The following is a 15,942-nucleotide window of genomic DNA, read 5'->3' on the forward strand; positions in this document are numbered from 1 at the left end:
CTTCTTGTGCAGGCTGAAGACTCTCCACCCTCAGACGATGCACAGCTTGGGAAATGTTGCAGGTGCTCGAAGGAGCTGGAGAAACAATTTAGCAGAGCACAGTCGTCGTTGAAGTTGCAGATTGTTGGTGCCTGGAGGGTCCAGTTGCAGTCCCAGTGGCCAGAAGATGAAGTAAATGACTCAGAGAAGTCCTGCTGGAATCTTGCACGTGAAATTTGAGGACGTACCCAAGAGGGAGACCTTAAATAGCCCAAAAAGAGGGATTGATCACTTAGCAGAGTGACCACCTATCAGGAGGAGGCTGTGACGTCACCTACCTTACTTGGCCACTCAGATGCTCCCAGGTGCCTCTGCCTACCTTGGATTCAAGATGGCAGAATCAAGTGGCCACCTGGAGGAGCTCTGGGCATCACCCTGGGGTGGTGATGGACAGTGGAGTGGTCACTCTAGTTTCCTTTGTCTAATTTCATGCCAGAGCAGAGACCAGGGGTCCCTGGACTGGTGCAAACTGGTCTATGCAAGGAGGGCACCAAATGTGCCCTTCAAAGCATACCAGTGGCTTGGGGAGGATACAAGCCATTTAACACCTATTTCCAAGGGAGATGGTGTTATCTCTCTCTCCGACAGGAAATCCTTTGTTCTGCCGTCCTCTGCCTGAGCTGGTCAAGCAGCAGGAGGGCAGAAACATGCCCTGGTGTGGCGTTACCATTATGTAGCTGGACACATTAGTGACCTGTGTCCAGTGCACGGGAAACATGGCTTCCCCGCACTTAGAAAGTCCAGTGAAATTGAACTGAAGTTCGTAGGGGCACCTCTGCTCAAGCAGGGGTGCTCTCACACACAGAGACCTACACCCTGCCCTCTGGTCTAGGAGGGTCTACCATAGGGGTGACTTACAGTGACCTGGTGCAGTGACCTGTGGTGAAAGGGTGCATGCACCTTTTCACGCAGGCTGCAATGGCAGGCCAGCAGACACATTTTGCATGGGCTCCCATGGGTGGGATAATACATGCTGCTGCCCATGGGGAACCCCTGGTGCCCCCAATGTCCTGGGTACCTAAGTACCATATACTAAGGACTTGTATGGTGGCACAAGTATGCCAATTTTTGGGTGTGCAGACCCCTAAGCAACCAAATCTAGAGGGAGAGAGCACAAACACTGGGGTCCTGGTTAGCAGGATCCCAATGAAAACAGTCAAAACATACCGACAGCAGGCAAAACGTGGGGGTAACCATGTCATAAAGAGGGTACTTTCCTACACTGAGGACATTCCATTCACTCTGACCGTCGCTCACGGGTGCGCATAGTTGCATAGCACCAAGTTGCAGAGCCGAGGTCCAGAGCTGAGTGTGGCTGTCAGATAGGGCCAGTGCACCCGACTGAATGGCTTTTCGGCATCGACTGCCAGAGGGAGCACCTCACATTTGGACCGGCCCGCCTTATTGATGATGTGGAGGATCCAGGTGGACAAGCTATTTCTTCACAGCCTCCAACTGCCTCCACATCCTGGGGGCACCTGTGCGTTAGTGTGTGTGCTCAAGTTCGTTGACTTGGTATTGCAGCTGGTCTCTTTTCTCCTACCTAGGCTTGCTGTCACTAGCAGAAATGGCAATGAAGGTGCCCTTAACCACAGCCTTCAAGGCGTCCCACAACACCACCAGGGATGAGTCGGCTGAGTTGTTAGTCAGCAAGCAGGAGCAAAATAGTCCGCTCCACCTGCTCAACCACTTTGGGTATGTGAAGAAGGGTCTCTCAGAGGTGCCATGTCAGGTGCACCCAGGCCGTCGGCGGGAAGTGAAGATCAATCACCACCGCTGATTGATCATAGAGGGATCGAGATTCTATCTCGACCTTGACCATGAGATTCTGTAAGTCCCGGTTCCCTAAAAAAGTGATCAAGTCTGGCGTAGGTTTTATGCGCATGGGAAAAATATGTGTATTCCCTGGAGCAGGGATGATCATCTCTCCATAGGTCGCGCAAACCCAGTTCAGAAATCCACTGGTTGCCCCCCCCTCTGACAGTGCACCTGTCGCTCCACTTCACGCTACGGAACGGTCCAAGTCATTGTGGAAGACCGTGTTTAGATCACCCCCAGCAGGGTCAGTTTCTCTTCAGTATTCAGATGGCTTTCTGGAAAAATGGCTCCTGGGCCTCATTTGCGGTGTAGATGAAGCCTACTATCAGGGCTTGCTCGTCGTAATACAAGTGGAGTACGAGAGGCGTCCCTTGATCTCTACGATTTTCTCCCTGACTCGCCCTATAAAGGATTTAGATATAAGGATTGCCACTCCAGCTGTTTTGGTATTGGCAGATGAGTGACATTGTTGGGGAAAGGCCCTGGACCTCATGCATCGCCAGTCTTTCACCAGAAGATGTGTCTCCTATAGAAGACATATATAAAAATGCCTGTAAATGCTCCAAGTATGAGAGTATTGCCCTTATCTTAACAGGATTACTAAGACCTTTTACACTGAGAGTCACTATTCTTAAAGGGACGTGTATGGTTGTGTATGCTATGCAACATCTACCCCTTTGTGAGGTGATAGAGTGAAAGTTTAGTGGCCGTGGTCTGCAGAGCCCCCTTTTCAGAGTAGGTTACTTCTGAGGGAGGACCAGCAATTTCTGCGAGCGTCACAAATCATGAACCCCATAAGAAAACATAACCAACAACAAGAACAATGTCCCAGAACAGAGGCTGTCCCAAAGTCGGTCTGCGACTCCCTGCATGGTAAAAGATCAACGTACGTGGTCTGGCGGTTTTGTGTTCCCCTGAACTCCACCGTCCCTCCCTGCACCCATGTCCCTGGGCCCTTCTGTGAAATCAACAACTGGGCTTGGTCATTTACAAGGAATCTTGAGAGTCTGTCTCTTCTACAAGTATGTCTAGAACTGCTCTTCTCTCCTGTGCTACGGTGGCTGGATCTGGCGTTAAGTCACTAGCTGGAGGGGAGCGTTTGTTTCAGCGGTTCCGCCTGGGGCCCCTACGGTTCGTCAGGACAGTTCTGCTCTCCCTGGCAGCATCTTTGTCTATGCCTAGGAGCTCACAAGCTGCAGACACAGAGCAAAGTTGGTTGAGCTGTCCCCTTCCAATGGAAGATAAGTCTGAACAGATGGCCCCAGGAGTAGGTGGTGCCTTTTACTCTAAGGTAGGATGTCACTGGGCGGAAGTCCCTCCGCTTTTGAAAGGTGATGGCTAAAAGGTCTTGGTATAAGGTCAAGGTGTAGCCCCTAAATTATAGGGGTTGCTGGTCCCTGGCTTTGCAAATGATGTGTTCTTTTACTGGGAAATCATGTACGCATACTAAAATGTCCGCTGAGTGAGAGATGGAGGGCTGGGGAGGGGCAACTCTGTGCACTTCATCTATGCAGACGTCAGGCGATGCGAGCCCCCGTATCTGGGCAAAGAGGGCTTTGATGTATAGTTCAATGTTGTCTCCTTCTGCAGAGGGCTTTGATGTAAGGTTTAAAGTTGTCTCCTTCTGCAGCTGTTGGAGCTCCCCTGATGGGTACGTTGTTGCGTCTGGACCTGTTTTCAAGGTCCCCCGCATGTGCTTGAAAGTCCACATGTTGCTCTTTTAGGTGAATAACCTCATGCTGGAGGTACTCTACTCCTCATCCCTGCTGAAATCAATGTCTTCCAGGGTGGTGACTCCGACCCGATCTCCGTCAGGTCCTTCTGGACTGTTTTCAGGTCCTGCTCCAACACCTAACTGTTTGCAGGTCATCTTTTAGCGATGGGAATAATGCTTCAAGAGAGGAGCGAGTAACCGGCCCCTCGGCTTCTTCGAGTTCTGCCTGTGTATCCGGGCTGGACTGATGGGTGCGATCAGTGCTCTCAGCCTTGATCAGCACGTCTTTAACAGATTGGTCTTTCTTACTTCAGGCTTCAGCCATGATTGCCAGGGGATGGGTTGCCCGCAGGGAGTGCATTGTAAACCAATGGAGGGTCTCAGTCGTGCCGTAAGAGGCTCCAGTGAGTTGTGGGCCCAGGGACCCGCAGTGAGTCAGTTGGAGAGAGCCGGACAAATCCTCGGTTGGGCCCCGGCAGCAGCCTCATCCTGCAGCAAATTGGGGTCAGCTTGAGGTAGGCAATGCAGCGATTTGGGGGAGTGCCCAGCCTAGGAGACCATTAGTAAGGTGTTGCTGTCCAAATGCCAGTAGGGCCCGGCCATGGGATCCCAGTGGGTCTAGAAGCCGTCAGTAATCTCTGAAGAGGAGGTCAGTCATCCAGCACCAGGGCCTCAGTCAGCTCACAGTTCCAGCCCCAAAATCTTACAGTCTGCACAAGTCTCCAGGGCATCCACCACTGTCTAAGTGATCAGTGATGACCTCACAGTCATTCCCAATCCACAGCTGCCCACCGGAACCAAACAACGATACTGCCTTGGCGAGAGATATGCGCACCTCTGCTGGCAGTGCTGAATGTCCTCCGTCCACATTCGGTTGCACTGGGCCCCCAGGGACGAACTTGCGAGGTTTGTTCAGGCGACTCGCTCTCGGGAGCGCTCCCTAGTCTGCACCTGCTGCTTTCCCACAAAGCCCCCGGGCCCAGGCTGGCCCACGTCATCCCTGCTCTCCCCAGTGGTGTCTGGTTGCAGGACAGTCAGCTGACGGTATCCTCCGTGGCGACACAGGGTTGCCAATGGCAGGATTGACAGGTGTCTGCGACCTGCTCAGTTAGTTACCTGGATCAAGAGCCTCAGCAGCCCCGATCCAGCAACCCAGTAACAGGCGGAGCACAGGCCGAGAAACTCGTGCCTCCGCTGTGGCAGCTGGTCCCTGGCCCACCGGCTCCCCGTTTGCGCACCTCACCTGCAAGGCCTGTGACGTTGCTTAGGCCAGACCCGTCGGTAGCTCTGTCCTCTTCTGAGGTTGTGGGTCCGCTTCACTGGATAAGATGCACTCAGGGGACTGAGTGGGTGCAATCAGGACTCCCGCACCTGTGGCGTCTATTACCTGCAGCCCGCGCCCGCAATGTTGTTGCCTCGGAGGGAGGGCGAATCTGCAGCTCTGGGGTGCCGAAATCGTCAGCTGGCAGGATCGCTGAAAGCTCACTGGCTGGTATCCTCCAGGGGAGCAATGGAAGGAGCCCAGCAGGGCCCCAAGAGCAGAGCGACAGGGTCCGGTGTGCTGCGGGAACGGAGGGCAGAAACAGATGTCCTAACCCGCCACCATCTTGGCCACCGTTATATTTGTTTTAAAGATAAGAAATTCAATGACATACCTGGAGCAGAACCAGATACACAACGTCTCCAAATCCGGCTTCCGCAGCGTTCACAGCACTGAAACTGCCCTGATCGCAGCCACCAATGACATCCGAACCCTCCTCGACCGAGGAGGTACAGCAGCTTTGAATACTCCTCGACCTCTTGGCAGCCTTCGACACCGTGTCCCACCACATGCTGATCGAAAAACTCCACAACACCGGCATCCAAGGGGACACATTCAAATGGATCACTTCCTTCCTCACTGGAAGAACCAAGAGGATCCACCATCTACCTTTCAGCTCGGAAACCAAAGAGATCACCTACTGTGTCTCCCAAGGCTCATGCCTCAGCCCTGCGCTCTTCAACGCATATATGACCCCGCTGGCCAACATCGTCAGATCCCACAGTCTCAAAATAGTTTCCTATGCAGACGACACCCAACTCATCCTCTCACTCACCGACAACCCCTTCACCCCCAGAACCAACTTCCACAGATGTATGACCAGCGTCACTGACTGGATGAAGAACAACTGCCTGCATCTGGACACAGACAAGATTTTTGGTCTTTGGCAATAGGAGCAACACATGGAACGACTCACGGTAGCCATCAGACCTAGGACCCGCAGCCACTCCCTCTGTCCATGCAAGAAACCTCGGAATCTACCTTGACAACAAGATCACCATGAAATCACAGATTAACACCGTCTCCTCGGTCTGTTTCCTCACTTTGTGCATGCTATGTAAGATTTCAATTGGCTACCCCTACACAAGAGACGCACCGTGACACAAGACCTCATCACCAGCCGACTGCACTACGGCAACGCTCTCTTCGTAGGAATCGCCACACACCTCCCACATAGTTTGCAGACCATACAGAATGCCATAGCCAGACTCATCCTCAGTCTTCCCTGACGAACCCACATCAAGCCCCACCTCCGGCAACTCCTTTGGCTCCCCGAACAGAAGAGATGCCAAATTCAAGCTGCTGACCCACGCACACAAGACTCGGCACAGCCAAGGACCCGTGTACATTAACCACCGCCTGAACTTCCACCAACCGTCAAGAAGACTACGCTCTGCCTCCCTTTCACTTGCCCATACTCTCCGCATCTACCGAAGCAGAAGTGGAGGACGCTCCTTCTCTCACATCGCAGCAAAAACCTGGAACATCCTTCCCACGCACCTCCAGACCATTCCCTCACTTTCGGAATTCCAAATGGCCCTCAAAACCTGGCTGCTTGAATAAGCCTCTGGGACCTGCAAGCACCTGGATACCCTACTAGGTGATTAGCTACACTTTAAAAATTATGATTGATTTCTTTAAAAATGTTAATAACTACAAATACAGAGCGCACCAAACCTCGAGTGTGGAAAAAAATATTAAAGATAAAAAAAGGCATTTCCTATCCATAACAATAAAGCACGAAAAGGGAACTGGGAATGAGAGGTATATTGTGAAAGGTGCCATAAGACAGAATGGCCTATATTGCCGTCAGCGTACACTACCCCAGCCGGTGCACAGGGAGCCTTTAACTGGGTGCGCTGGGTGTATAATGGGTTAATATAGCCTTTCATAACTAGTGTGCCGTTCTAGGGCAGCCGATACCATCCTCCATTTCAAAGGGGGTGACAAACCCCACGTAGGTAGGTGCAATGAGTGACAGCACCTGCCAGCAGCTGGATGTTGGGGAGGGTTTATTGGACCCCAATTTCCCATTTTCAGAAGTCTCCCTCAGGGGGTGTGCGGACTGTGTGCCACCTTAATATGGGGCAAAACGATTCCTCATTTGCCCCAGAGGGTCAGGAGACAAGGTTAGACCAACAAAGCACATCGACCATCGTTCTTTGTACAGCTTCCACATCATTTTCTAAATCTAATAGCTGTAGGACACAGTTTCCGGCCACACCACAAGGTGGTATCAAATCTCAGAATAGCACTTAAAAAGAAAAGACAACAATATTAATTAATACACATTCCATTTTGTGGCTATTCAGTAGTTGTCGTGTAAGGGGGTACGTCGACTCAATTTTATCCAAATGTTTTTCTGATGGTCTCTTGTAAAAACCTGGTAAATCAAGTCTTAGCCTTTTCGGTAGATTCAATATAGGTAACAAGGCACTTTCCAGTGTATTCTCCATTAAGTATAAGCATTAAAACTGTTCATTAAAGTTTGAAACTGCACCGCTTTTTATAAAACTTTACCAGTGTAGCTTACCATACTCAATGTGGATGGATGCATTTTGGATAGTGGCATGCGAGGTAAGGGTATCGGAAGAGATTCATACTGCTGAAAAGGACTCAAAGGCTCCACGTTTGTTGTTTCTATAAACAGACCTCTTGCTTCTGCAACTAGAAAAATAACCCCGATTAGAGTAATACTGGCATTTGTACAGCGACCCCAAAAGACCATGTTTTAAATTAAACAAATGAACTCCACTTTCTGATATATTTTTAGACTTTTGCCTAATTTATTAAAATGCTAAGTGTCAGTGGGAAATTGATGAAATCGAATTTTTCAAAAGAGTAAGTGGTACTTACCAAAAACACACTCGATCAAGCAAAAAATTGTACAAAACACGTCAAGACTAAAATGTAAAAAGAAATGGAACCAAAAACACCAAAACCAAGAAAATAAATGAGAGAACTCCGATTTTAACACTTTTCACAACTTTAAACATTATAATGTATGTGAATCCGTATAGCCTCAACATCTGTACATTTCATAAATATAAAGTTGATACGATGTCACGTTTATTTATCTAGATCTGTAATGAAACATTCTATACCTGAGAGAGATTTTTCCCAATGCTTGCGAATGAGACCTTCCATGCAGCCTACTACTTCCCTCCAAACGTCATCGAATAGGTACGCCAACAAAGCATTACTCATGCAATTGAATGGAGATATTGGAGGACGACCCAAGTTTAATTTGTCAAAGGAGAGAGCAAGGTTTGCTTCGTACAACTCTTCCTCACTGCAACAAAACGAAAACTCGCAAATGTAATATTCTATATATTCAAATGTTCACCAATAAGAGTAGATGAGTCCTAAGTTAATTCACCTAATTTCTAATTAAATTTAGCTATTCACAAGTCATCACTCACCGTCTGTATATGGTAGAACTACAAAAACAGAAGCCACGTATACTAGTAAATAGGAGGATAGCTTGGAGAATAAAAACTTTGTTACGTAAATAATAAAGATAACATGGCACTGCATGAGCTCTGGAACTGTAAATTCAGATGTGGACTTGCAAGGAGAGGTCGGGGTACTAGAGTGATAAGAGGCAGCCCTAAATAGTTACATTCTTGCAGCGCAGTAGCCCACTAATCATTTGGTGCCTCAAAAAATAAGAAGTGTGCAGGTTTTGATAGTCACTCCAATACTAGAGAGAGATCTCCCAAGTTGGGATTGTCTGCCTTTGAAAGCGTTCAGGAGCACAAGTGAGTCTCAGAGAGCCAGACTGTGCTTAACAATCGTGACTTTCAGCCCAGAGGAAGTAGGCGGAGCCTGAACCTTTAAAAGGTTCCCTTTGTTCTACTCAAGTGACCAAGAGTGATTGGTACACCAGTTACAATCATGTTTATCTTGTGTTTATTTAAGAGCAGATATCTGCATGCCTCATAGATTTTTGCTTATGTTTTCATCTGGACTAACAGGACTGATATGCTTTGGTAACACTCTATTAGTGAATCTTAAGCAAAAACAAATAGGACTACACTAGGTTTTTGGGCTTTGTTTGTGATTAGACACTGTTAAAAATTGTGTCACTAGTTGGCAGTGGTATGCACCCTGTCGAAACAGGGACCACAATCCTATTCAGGGTAAGACAGTTACACACCATAAGCTAACCTGTGCTCACCCTCTGGTAGCTTGGCACAGAGCAGGCAAGCTTTACTTAGTGGGCAATGTGTAAAGTATTTGTGCAACACTTAAAACAGCAAAACAGTGAAACCACCACACAAAAAGATACCACACCTGATTAAAACTGCAGAGCTTAATTCAATGAACAAAACAAGACCACAATGACAAAGATCTAATACGCAGAAGTTAGGATATGACTTTTTAGAGATTGAAATCCAATACAGTGCTTAAAAGCATAAAGCGCCAACCAGGACTATCTGGTCACGCTAGACCAGGTGAAATCAGAACAGTCAAGCTGACTGCAATGGAGCGCGGGTTCGATACAGGGACCAACCATGTCCTGCTAAAATAGTGCCTGTTGCGCCATCGACGGGACCCGATGCGTGGAGCAGAGGAGGTGATGCATCGCTGTCAATCTTGCTGGATGTAGGCAATGCTTTGGCTTCAAGCCGCGCAAACCACCGGCGGGTTCTTAGCAATGTAGGCATGGTGTCATAATTAATTAGCGCAGCTGGGGATGCCATGTCTTTTTCCTCAGTGGCAATGCGTCAGTGTTGATGCATTGGTTCTGACCGGCGCATCGCCGGCGATGCATGGATTTTGCAGTTGCACCACTTTATGCCCACTTCCAGGGGCCCAGGACTGGAATGGCATCACTTGTCGGTGCAATACTTTCAGCAAGGGTAGTCCAGGAGCTGTTGCAAGATGAACAGATGTCGCTGAGACTTCGGAAAAGGAGGCAAGCCCTTTGAGCCACTTTGGTTCTGGGGATGTAGAGATGCAAGTTCAGTCCTTGTCACTCCCAGGCAAGGAGCGCAGCAGGGCAGTCAGAGCAGGAGTCCAGAAAAGTCCAGCAGAGTGCCAGTCCCTTCAGCTCACCGCAGTCCTTCTTAATGGCAGAGTATCCACAAGTCCAGAGGTGTACTGAGTTGGTGGGGTACGAGGTCCAGTTCTTATCCGCAGTAGTGCCTTTTAAGTGGGGGAAACTTCAAAGAGAGGCTTTTGAAGTGCACAGAGACCCTGCCTTTCCCGCCCTGGCCCCAGACTCACAAAAGGGGTTTAAGCAGCCCTTTGAGTGGGATCAGGACACAGCCCATTCAGGTGTGTCAGTTCCTCCCTCCCATCCATGTTGATAGTCCATCAGTCACACCTCAGGTCCCATTGTGTGTGGATATCTGGAGGGAATGCAAAAGAGCCCAGCTGTCACCCACTCAGACGTGTATTCACAGACAGGCAGAAGGCACTAGATGATTTAAGGCAGTGATTCCCAACCTGTGGTTGGGGGACCCCTGGGGGCCTACAAAGCCTCCTCAGGGGGTCAGGGACTGCCTAGAAAATGGAATAATATGAACAGACTATATCCCTAGCTTTCAGTAATGACTCACTGGGGGGTCTACAGGTTCCAATAATGATTCAGTGGAGGTCCCCGGATTCCAGTAATGATAAAGTGGGGGTCCACAGAAGTCAAAAGGTTGGAAACCACTGATTTAAGGTTGGAAAATTATAACTTTCTAATAGTGGCATTTTCAGAATTACAATTTAAAATCCGACTTCCCCATCAATTGTGATTCGAGAGACAAACAAATCTCTTCCCGAATGGAAATGACACTTAAATATTTCAATCCCAATGTTAACCTATGGGAGAGAAAGGCCCTGCAGCAGTGAAAAACAAACTTAAGAGTTTTTCACTACCTGGAAATTTAAAACTTAAAAGAACATGTTCAACTTTAAATACACTGCACCCGGCCCTTGGAACTGTCCAGGGGTGTCTTTCTATCTATTAAAAGTGAGGGTTTGGGCCTGGCAATAGGTTTAACTTGCCAGGTTGACATAGCAGTTTAAAACTGCACATACAGGCTCTGAATGGCAGGCATGAGTCATGTTTGAAGGGCCACTGAAGTGGGTGGCACAATCAGTACTGCAGGCCTACCAGCAGCATTAGAGTTACAGGCCCTGGGCAAAGGTAGTGCACTTTACCAGGGACATAGAAGTAAATTAGACACCTGATAGCATGTAAATACGTGTGCTTACACACTTACTCTTTAAACACATCCCTCCTACGTCGATTTGCCCATAAGTGAGATATGATAATACTCCCAGCAGCAGCTACCACCAAGACCCACCACACACAACTATCCACACAGTCAGCAACACATAGCCAGGAACACTAATCGATCGGCAAAGGATGTTTACCGCCTAGAAGTAAAAACACAGTTATCATATATGCCCATATCTGAAATCTCTAGCAGCATACTGCAATTTGCAAGCATTAACAGGGTGCATTTCCTGTACAAAACTCACAATGGGTGTTGACTATGTGGACACTTTTAAAAATTGACTTGTTTTGTTATTTTTACATTTACTTTGTCATTTTGCAAACAAGAGATGGCACTATGAAACTACTAACTTCTGATCACTTTTATTACCCCAGACTACTGCCTCAAATGCACAGTGTTACAGGCTGTGTTTACATTTATCCTTCCTAATAATGATTCTTTATTAGATCACTCACCGATGGGAAGACAAGAAAGGCTCTGCTTTGTACCAGCATCAGACCAACCGAAAAAAGTAGATCCATATGAAGAATGTGGCACAGAAGCTAAACTCTGTTCCTGAAGCAAGATGCTTACTTTTTACTGTCACCCAACCAATAACAAAGCCCACATTTTCACCCACAAGTGCCCATTATTCATATATCTTCAAAATTATTTTTTATGTGAATGCCACAAGTAGCATTTTAACAACTAAACACAAAAAGCAGCAATGACAGTTACAACTGTTGGAGAACGGGATGTTTAGCAGCTGTGACATATTCCTTTTGGGTACAGGAGAATAATTCTTCTTAGATAAAATAGGAGGGAAGTAAGCAAGGACAGAAAAAATAATTAGGTGTATCTTCTTTGGAAAGTGAAAATGAAGAAAACACTGTTTAGAGCTTCAACTAAATCAGAGGCCCATCGCAGGAAAGGTTGATTTTTCTCAAGGTTTGTAAGGTTCTAGTGAGTGCCATGGTACAGCCTCCTACTGGCCACTAGAACTTGAAATTTGATGTTGTACAGTTGTAGGCAAATGTAGAGAACAATACACTGAGAGCAGAAGTAACTCAAGCTGTGACTAAAAGGATTAAAATCCTTCACCAGCCCAAAAGCCTCATTCACTAGCACAGGCTGGATACGAAAGCTTCTCACACAAGTAAATTGTTGTGGCTGCTACAAACACTTTACACCCAGCACACCTCTTACGTAAAGCAAGCAAATGTAGCATGGCACAGGATTCATGCAGCTGTCTTAAATCATTCTATAGCTCAAAGCCTGACTGCCTGAGACAGATTAGAACTCTTGCCACATTGAGCACTGGCTGTAGGTGTACTACCCAGCCTCTAAGTGCAGCTATCATGCAGACACCATACTGTACAACAATGGTCCAGTGCAGTCAGGAGAGCAGAGTTGATCTTCATTCTCCCACAGCAGAGAAACAGTTTCACAATCTGCCTCAGGGTATAATAATGAGATAAGATATGATCACAAGTATTTGACATCTTTCGGTGTTGGATATTGCAACATTCTAATAGCCTACAGCATTTATAGTTGGTCCTATAATAATGCGAGACTCAATAAGAAGGCATTTATAATAAATGAACTGCATATGGTCTCTTTAGAACACATGCTCTTATTCACTGTTAGACAATGAAGGCTAGTGGTGCTCTGAAAAACAGACAACCTCCTCTTAATCCCAGAGTGTACTAAATCTCTCATATGCAAAATCCCCAAAAAATCTAATCTACTAAGAGGACAGGCTCGGCAATCTCCTGTGATGCTGTAACAGGCTAGAAATGAATTAGCCTCTGGACTGAAATACTGGATAGATACACACAACGTCAACACAAAGCATATGCACAATATAGATGGATCACAAACTTTCAAATTAACCTGAGCCTTGAAGATCAAGTGTTAGGTATTTGCCTGAGAATTACTATACAGATGAACTAAAGACACTTTGAGCTCTATAAATAGACAAAATGATTCCATACTATAACAGATAAAATGCAAGTCTATGCTCATTACCAAAGCCACCAGCATTTACAAACTTTTGTAACAGTCATGGTCAAGTAACCTGTAAGTCGAAATCAGTAAAGTTAAATGCGAAATCGCTATACGCTATAGTAAAGTCTTTGCAGTAGGTAATTTAAATGTGTTGAATCAGCGTTCACAGCTTGAATCCTTTTATTTATAGAGCCAAGTCCCCATCAGAAACTTTCCAAAGAAAGACGCATGCTTCCAGGTGAAGGAATGATAATAAGGCAATGCAGAGCTTGAGGGCATGAGGTACTGCTGCGCTCTACACTGTGGTTTTATTGGAGTTATATTATTAATAAATAAATAACACCCCTTTCTGGGCAGCAATCCATGCTTTATGGACTTACTATAAGATCTCCAATTAATAACATCTTGTTGATTCCAAATACGCCAACACTCCATTACTTTCTGCTAGCCAAAGCAGAGCTTCCAATCTGTGTGAAATGGAAAACAAAACTCTCCTCCTCATGCTCACAGCTGGAGTGTCCTTTCCTTGCACCATACTTCCGAGAAATCACTACCCCGAGAACCTAAGATAACGTAGTAACATTTGGAGTCATCTACACAATTTTCTGAGTAAAGTCAATCCAAGAACAATAAAGAGAAACAATTTCTTTAAATTCAAAAACATTGCAACCACTATGCAAGACATGTAATTTGTCTTACTCCATTACCCCATTCTGGAAATGACTTAGTTCACACACACATACGTAATTCTCTATTTACATGTATTCAAGAATTATCCTGCATTTACCTGTACTATCTCATCTGCCCTCAAGGCTAATTTAAGTTCAAAACAGCTCTGTACTCCAGGCGAAAGCTTGTTAGCGTCTAATTGTATCCCATTAGTTAACATCTACTTCATTATGATTCCCTATTTATTACAACAAATTGAACATCAAAGAAAGACAACAGATAAAAGTTTAAGAAGGCAGTCCATTCTTCAGTCATTTCTTGCTAAGACATTGACAAACAGATGGTAATACCTACATGTCCCGGCAGTCAAATGCCAAATATTCCTCCATTATTCCTTCAGACATATTCACATCCTCACCACCTTCTTCTTCTTCAATATGTACCACCGGACTGATGCCAGGGTGAGGCTTCCCAGGAATGTTACCTTCACAAGCAGTTGTAACAGAAAAGGGAGCCTTGGTACCAAGAATGTTCAACCTGAAAGACATAACAAGTCCTTTAGGCAAAAAGGGCACCCTTTTACTGGTTTTCTAATATGGAAAAGAAATCCTCACATACCTCCAAAATTTACATTTTCAAACTTATGCTTTAAGAGGCAAACGGCCCGATTATGATCTGATGGATGGAATACTCTGTCACAAAGGTGACCGATATTCAGTGCACTGTTGTGACAGAGTATTCCATCCACCGTATTACAAGTTCCATAGGATATATTTGAATTCTAATTTGGAAGACGGGATATGTGTCATGTTTGTGACAAAGTAACCCCGTCCACCTGGATTGTAATCAGGCCCAAAGTGTCTACACTATGACTTTTCAGGGTACCATTACTTGACTCACAAATAGAACACATTTGCTGAAGACAGTACATTAAAACTTGTCTGTTTTCAAATGGAGAAACAGAAAGCAATCGTGTACTGGAGCACAGAGAGATAATAACATGACCTATGTAGTTCAAATACAAATGATTTACAAGGTTCAAAGCCCTGAGATTAGAATGGCTATGTTTCTTCAAGAATGAAAGGAGTGACAAAATGAAATTGGTTTCAATGGGCAGCTGACACCAGATCTTATTGCTCACAGGGATAACAATCACCCTTTAAGCACCCAAGATCCCAGTTGCAAACGTTCTTTATATTTTTAAAATTAACCTCCAACTGTAGCATCCAGAACTATTTATAAAACAAACAGAATTCATCCTCTCTAGATTGTGCCCACTTCAGTTTCAGTCTTTAGCACGCCTAAACACAGGAGTTCACCTTAAAGCCTGAAGCTCAGAGAGAAGGTGTGAGTTAAGTGAATTATGGAGGATAATTATCCAAGGGGAAACTGAATACTGGGTTTGTAAATCCTTTCAACTGAGGCAGCCTAAAAGTCAAATACAAAGCCAAGCAATATGTAAGAGAAGGCCTAAGCAATTTATTCAAGGTTCAACCTTATCTTATGATCACGATTTCCCTGTGTGTTGGAAAAACATCAACACTAAGTTTACTTACCTTACAGAAACAAAATCCTTTGATGGGCAACACAAGAGAGTTGAAGAAAGATTGTATTTGCCTAGGCTGACCCTAAACAACAAATGATCTACTTGAGAATAAAAGTGCAAATCACAAAAATTGAAGTGTGTCACAAATGTTGCCCTCACTGGGTTAGGTTCTCTTAGAGAAAGCTTGAGAATCAAAAGAAAAAACGTGAAGCTGGTTGATGAGATCTGCAACTGTGGTCCATACGTACTCCTGGTGAGGAAAATGAATGAATGTATGCAGGTATTTCTATTTGTTTTCCAAGACATTTTACCATCTCTTGTCTTGCTGAATTATAGCCTTTGAGGTGCTTAAGGTTTTATGAGTGCAGACACACCTTTGCGTTTTAGCCAGAAATGAGAGTACTGTAGTGGTGTGGAATATATTTCCACACCAATTCTAAGACCTTGCAATCCACTGTTACCCAACACGGTCCCAGATAATACAGCATATGCCTTCCCAAAGTTGCTTATACTTCTCCTGCCATCACAATCTCTGCCTTCAGAATTAATGTTCTTGCAGTCAAAGTAAGGTTTGCGAGGTAGGATAAGTGTTCTTGCAGGATTAAGTATC

The 15,942-nt window shown here is 45.8% G+C and overlaps 1 protein-coding gene across 4 annotated transcripts in view; it reads right to left on the bottom strand.

Moving 5' to 3' along the window:
- The window catches only part of FAM149B1 (family with sequence similarity 149 member B1), a 342,707-nt gene that overhangs the window by 219,983 nt on the left and 106,782 nt on the right, over positions 1 to 15,942 (bottom strand). For 3 of the 4 annotated variants that reach the window (XM_069240411.1, XM_069240409.1, XM_069240412.1), the window contains exons 5-7: positions 14,141 to 14,323; positions 7,997 to 8,184; positions 7,426 to 7,559 (exon numbers count right to left, since the gene is read on the bottom strand). In XM_069240411.1, the coding sequence (XP_069096512.1) occupies positions 7,426 to 7,559; positions 7,997 to 8,184; positions 14,141 to 14,323 (505 nt within the window). The remainder of the gene's footprint in view (positions 1 to 7,425; positions 7,560 to 7,996; positions 8,185 to 14,140; positions 14,324 to 15,942) is intronic. The other variant, XM_069240410.1, reaches the window with a different exon arrangement.

The sequence above is a fragment of the Pleurodeles waltl genome, chromosome 6, assembly GCF_031143425.1.
Source record: "Pleurodeles waltl isolate 20211129_DDA chromosome 6, aPleWal1.hap1.20221129, whole genome shotgun sequence".
Lineage (NCBI taxonomy): Eukaryota > Metazoa > Chordata > Amphibia > Caudata > Salamandridae > Pleurodeles > Pleurodeles waltl.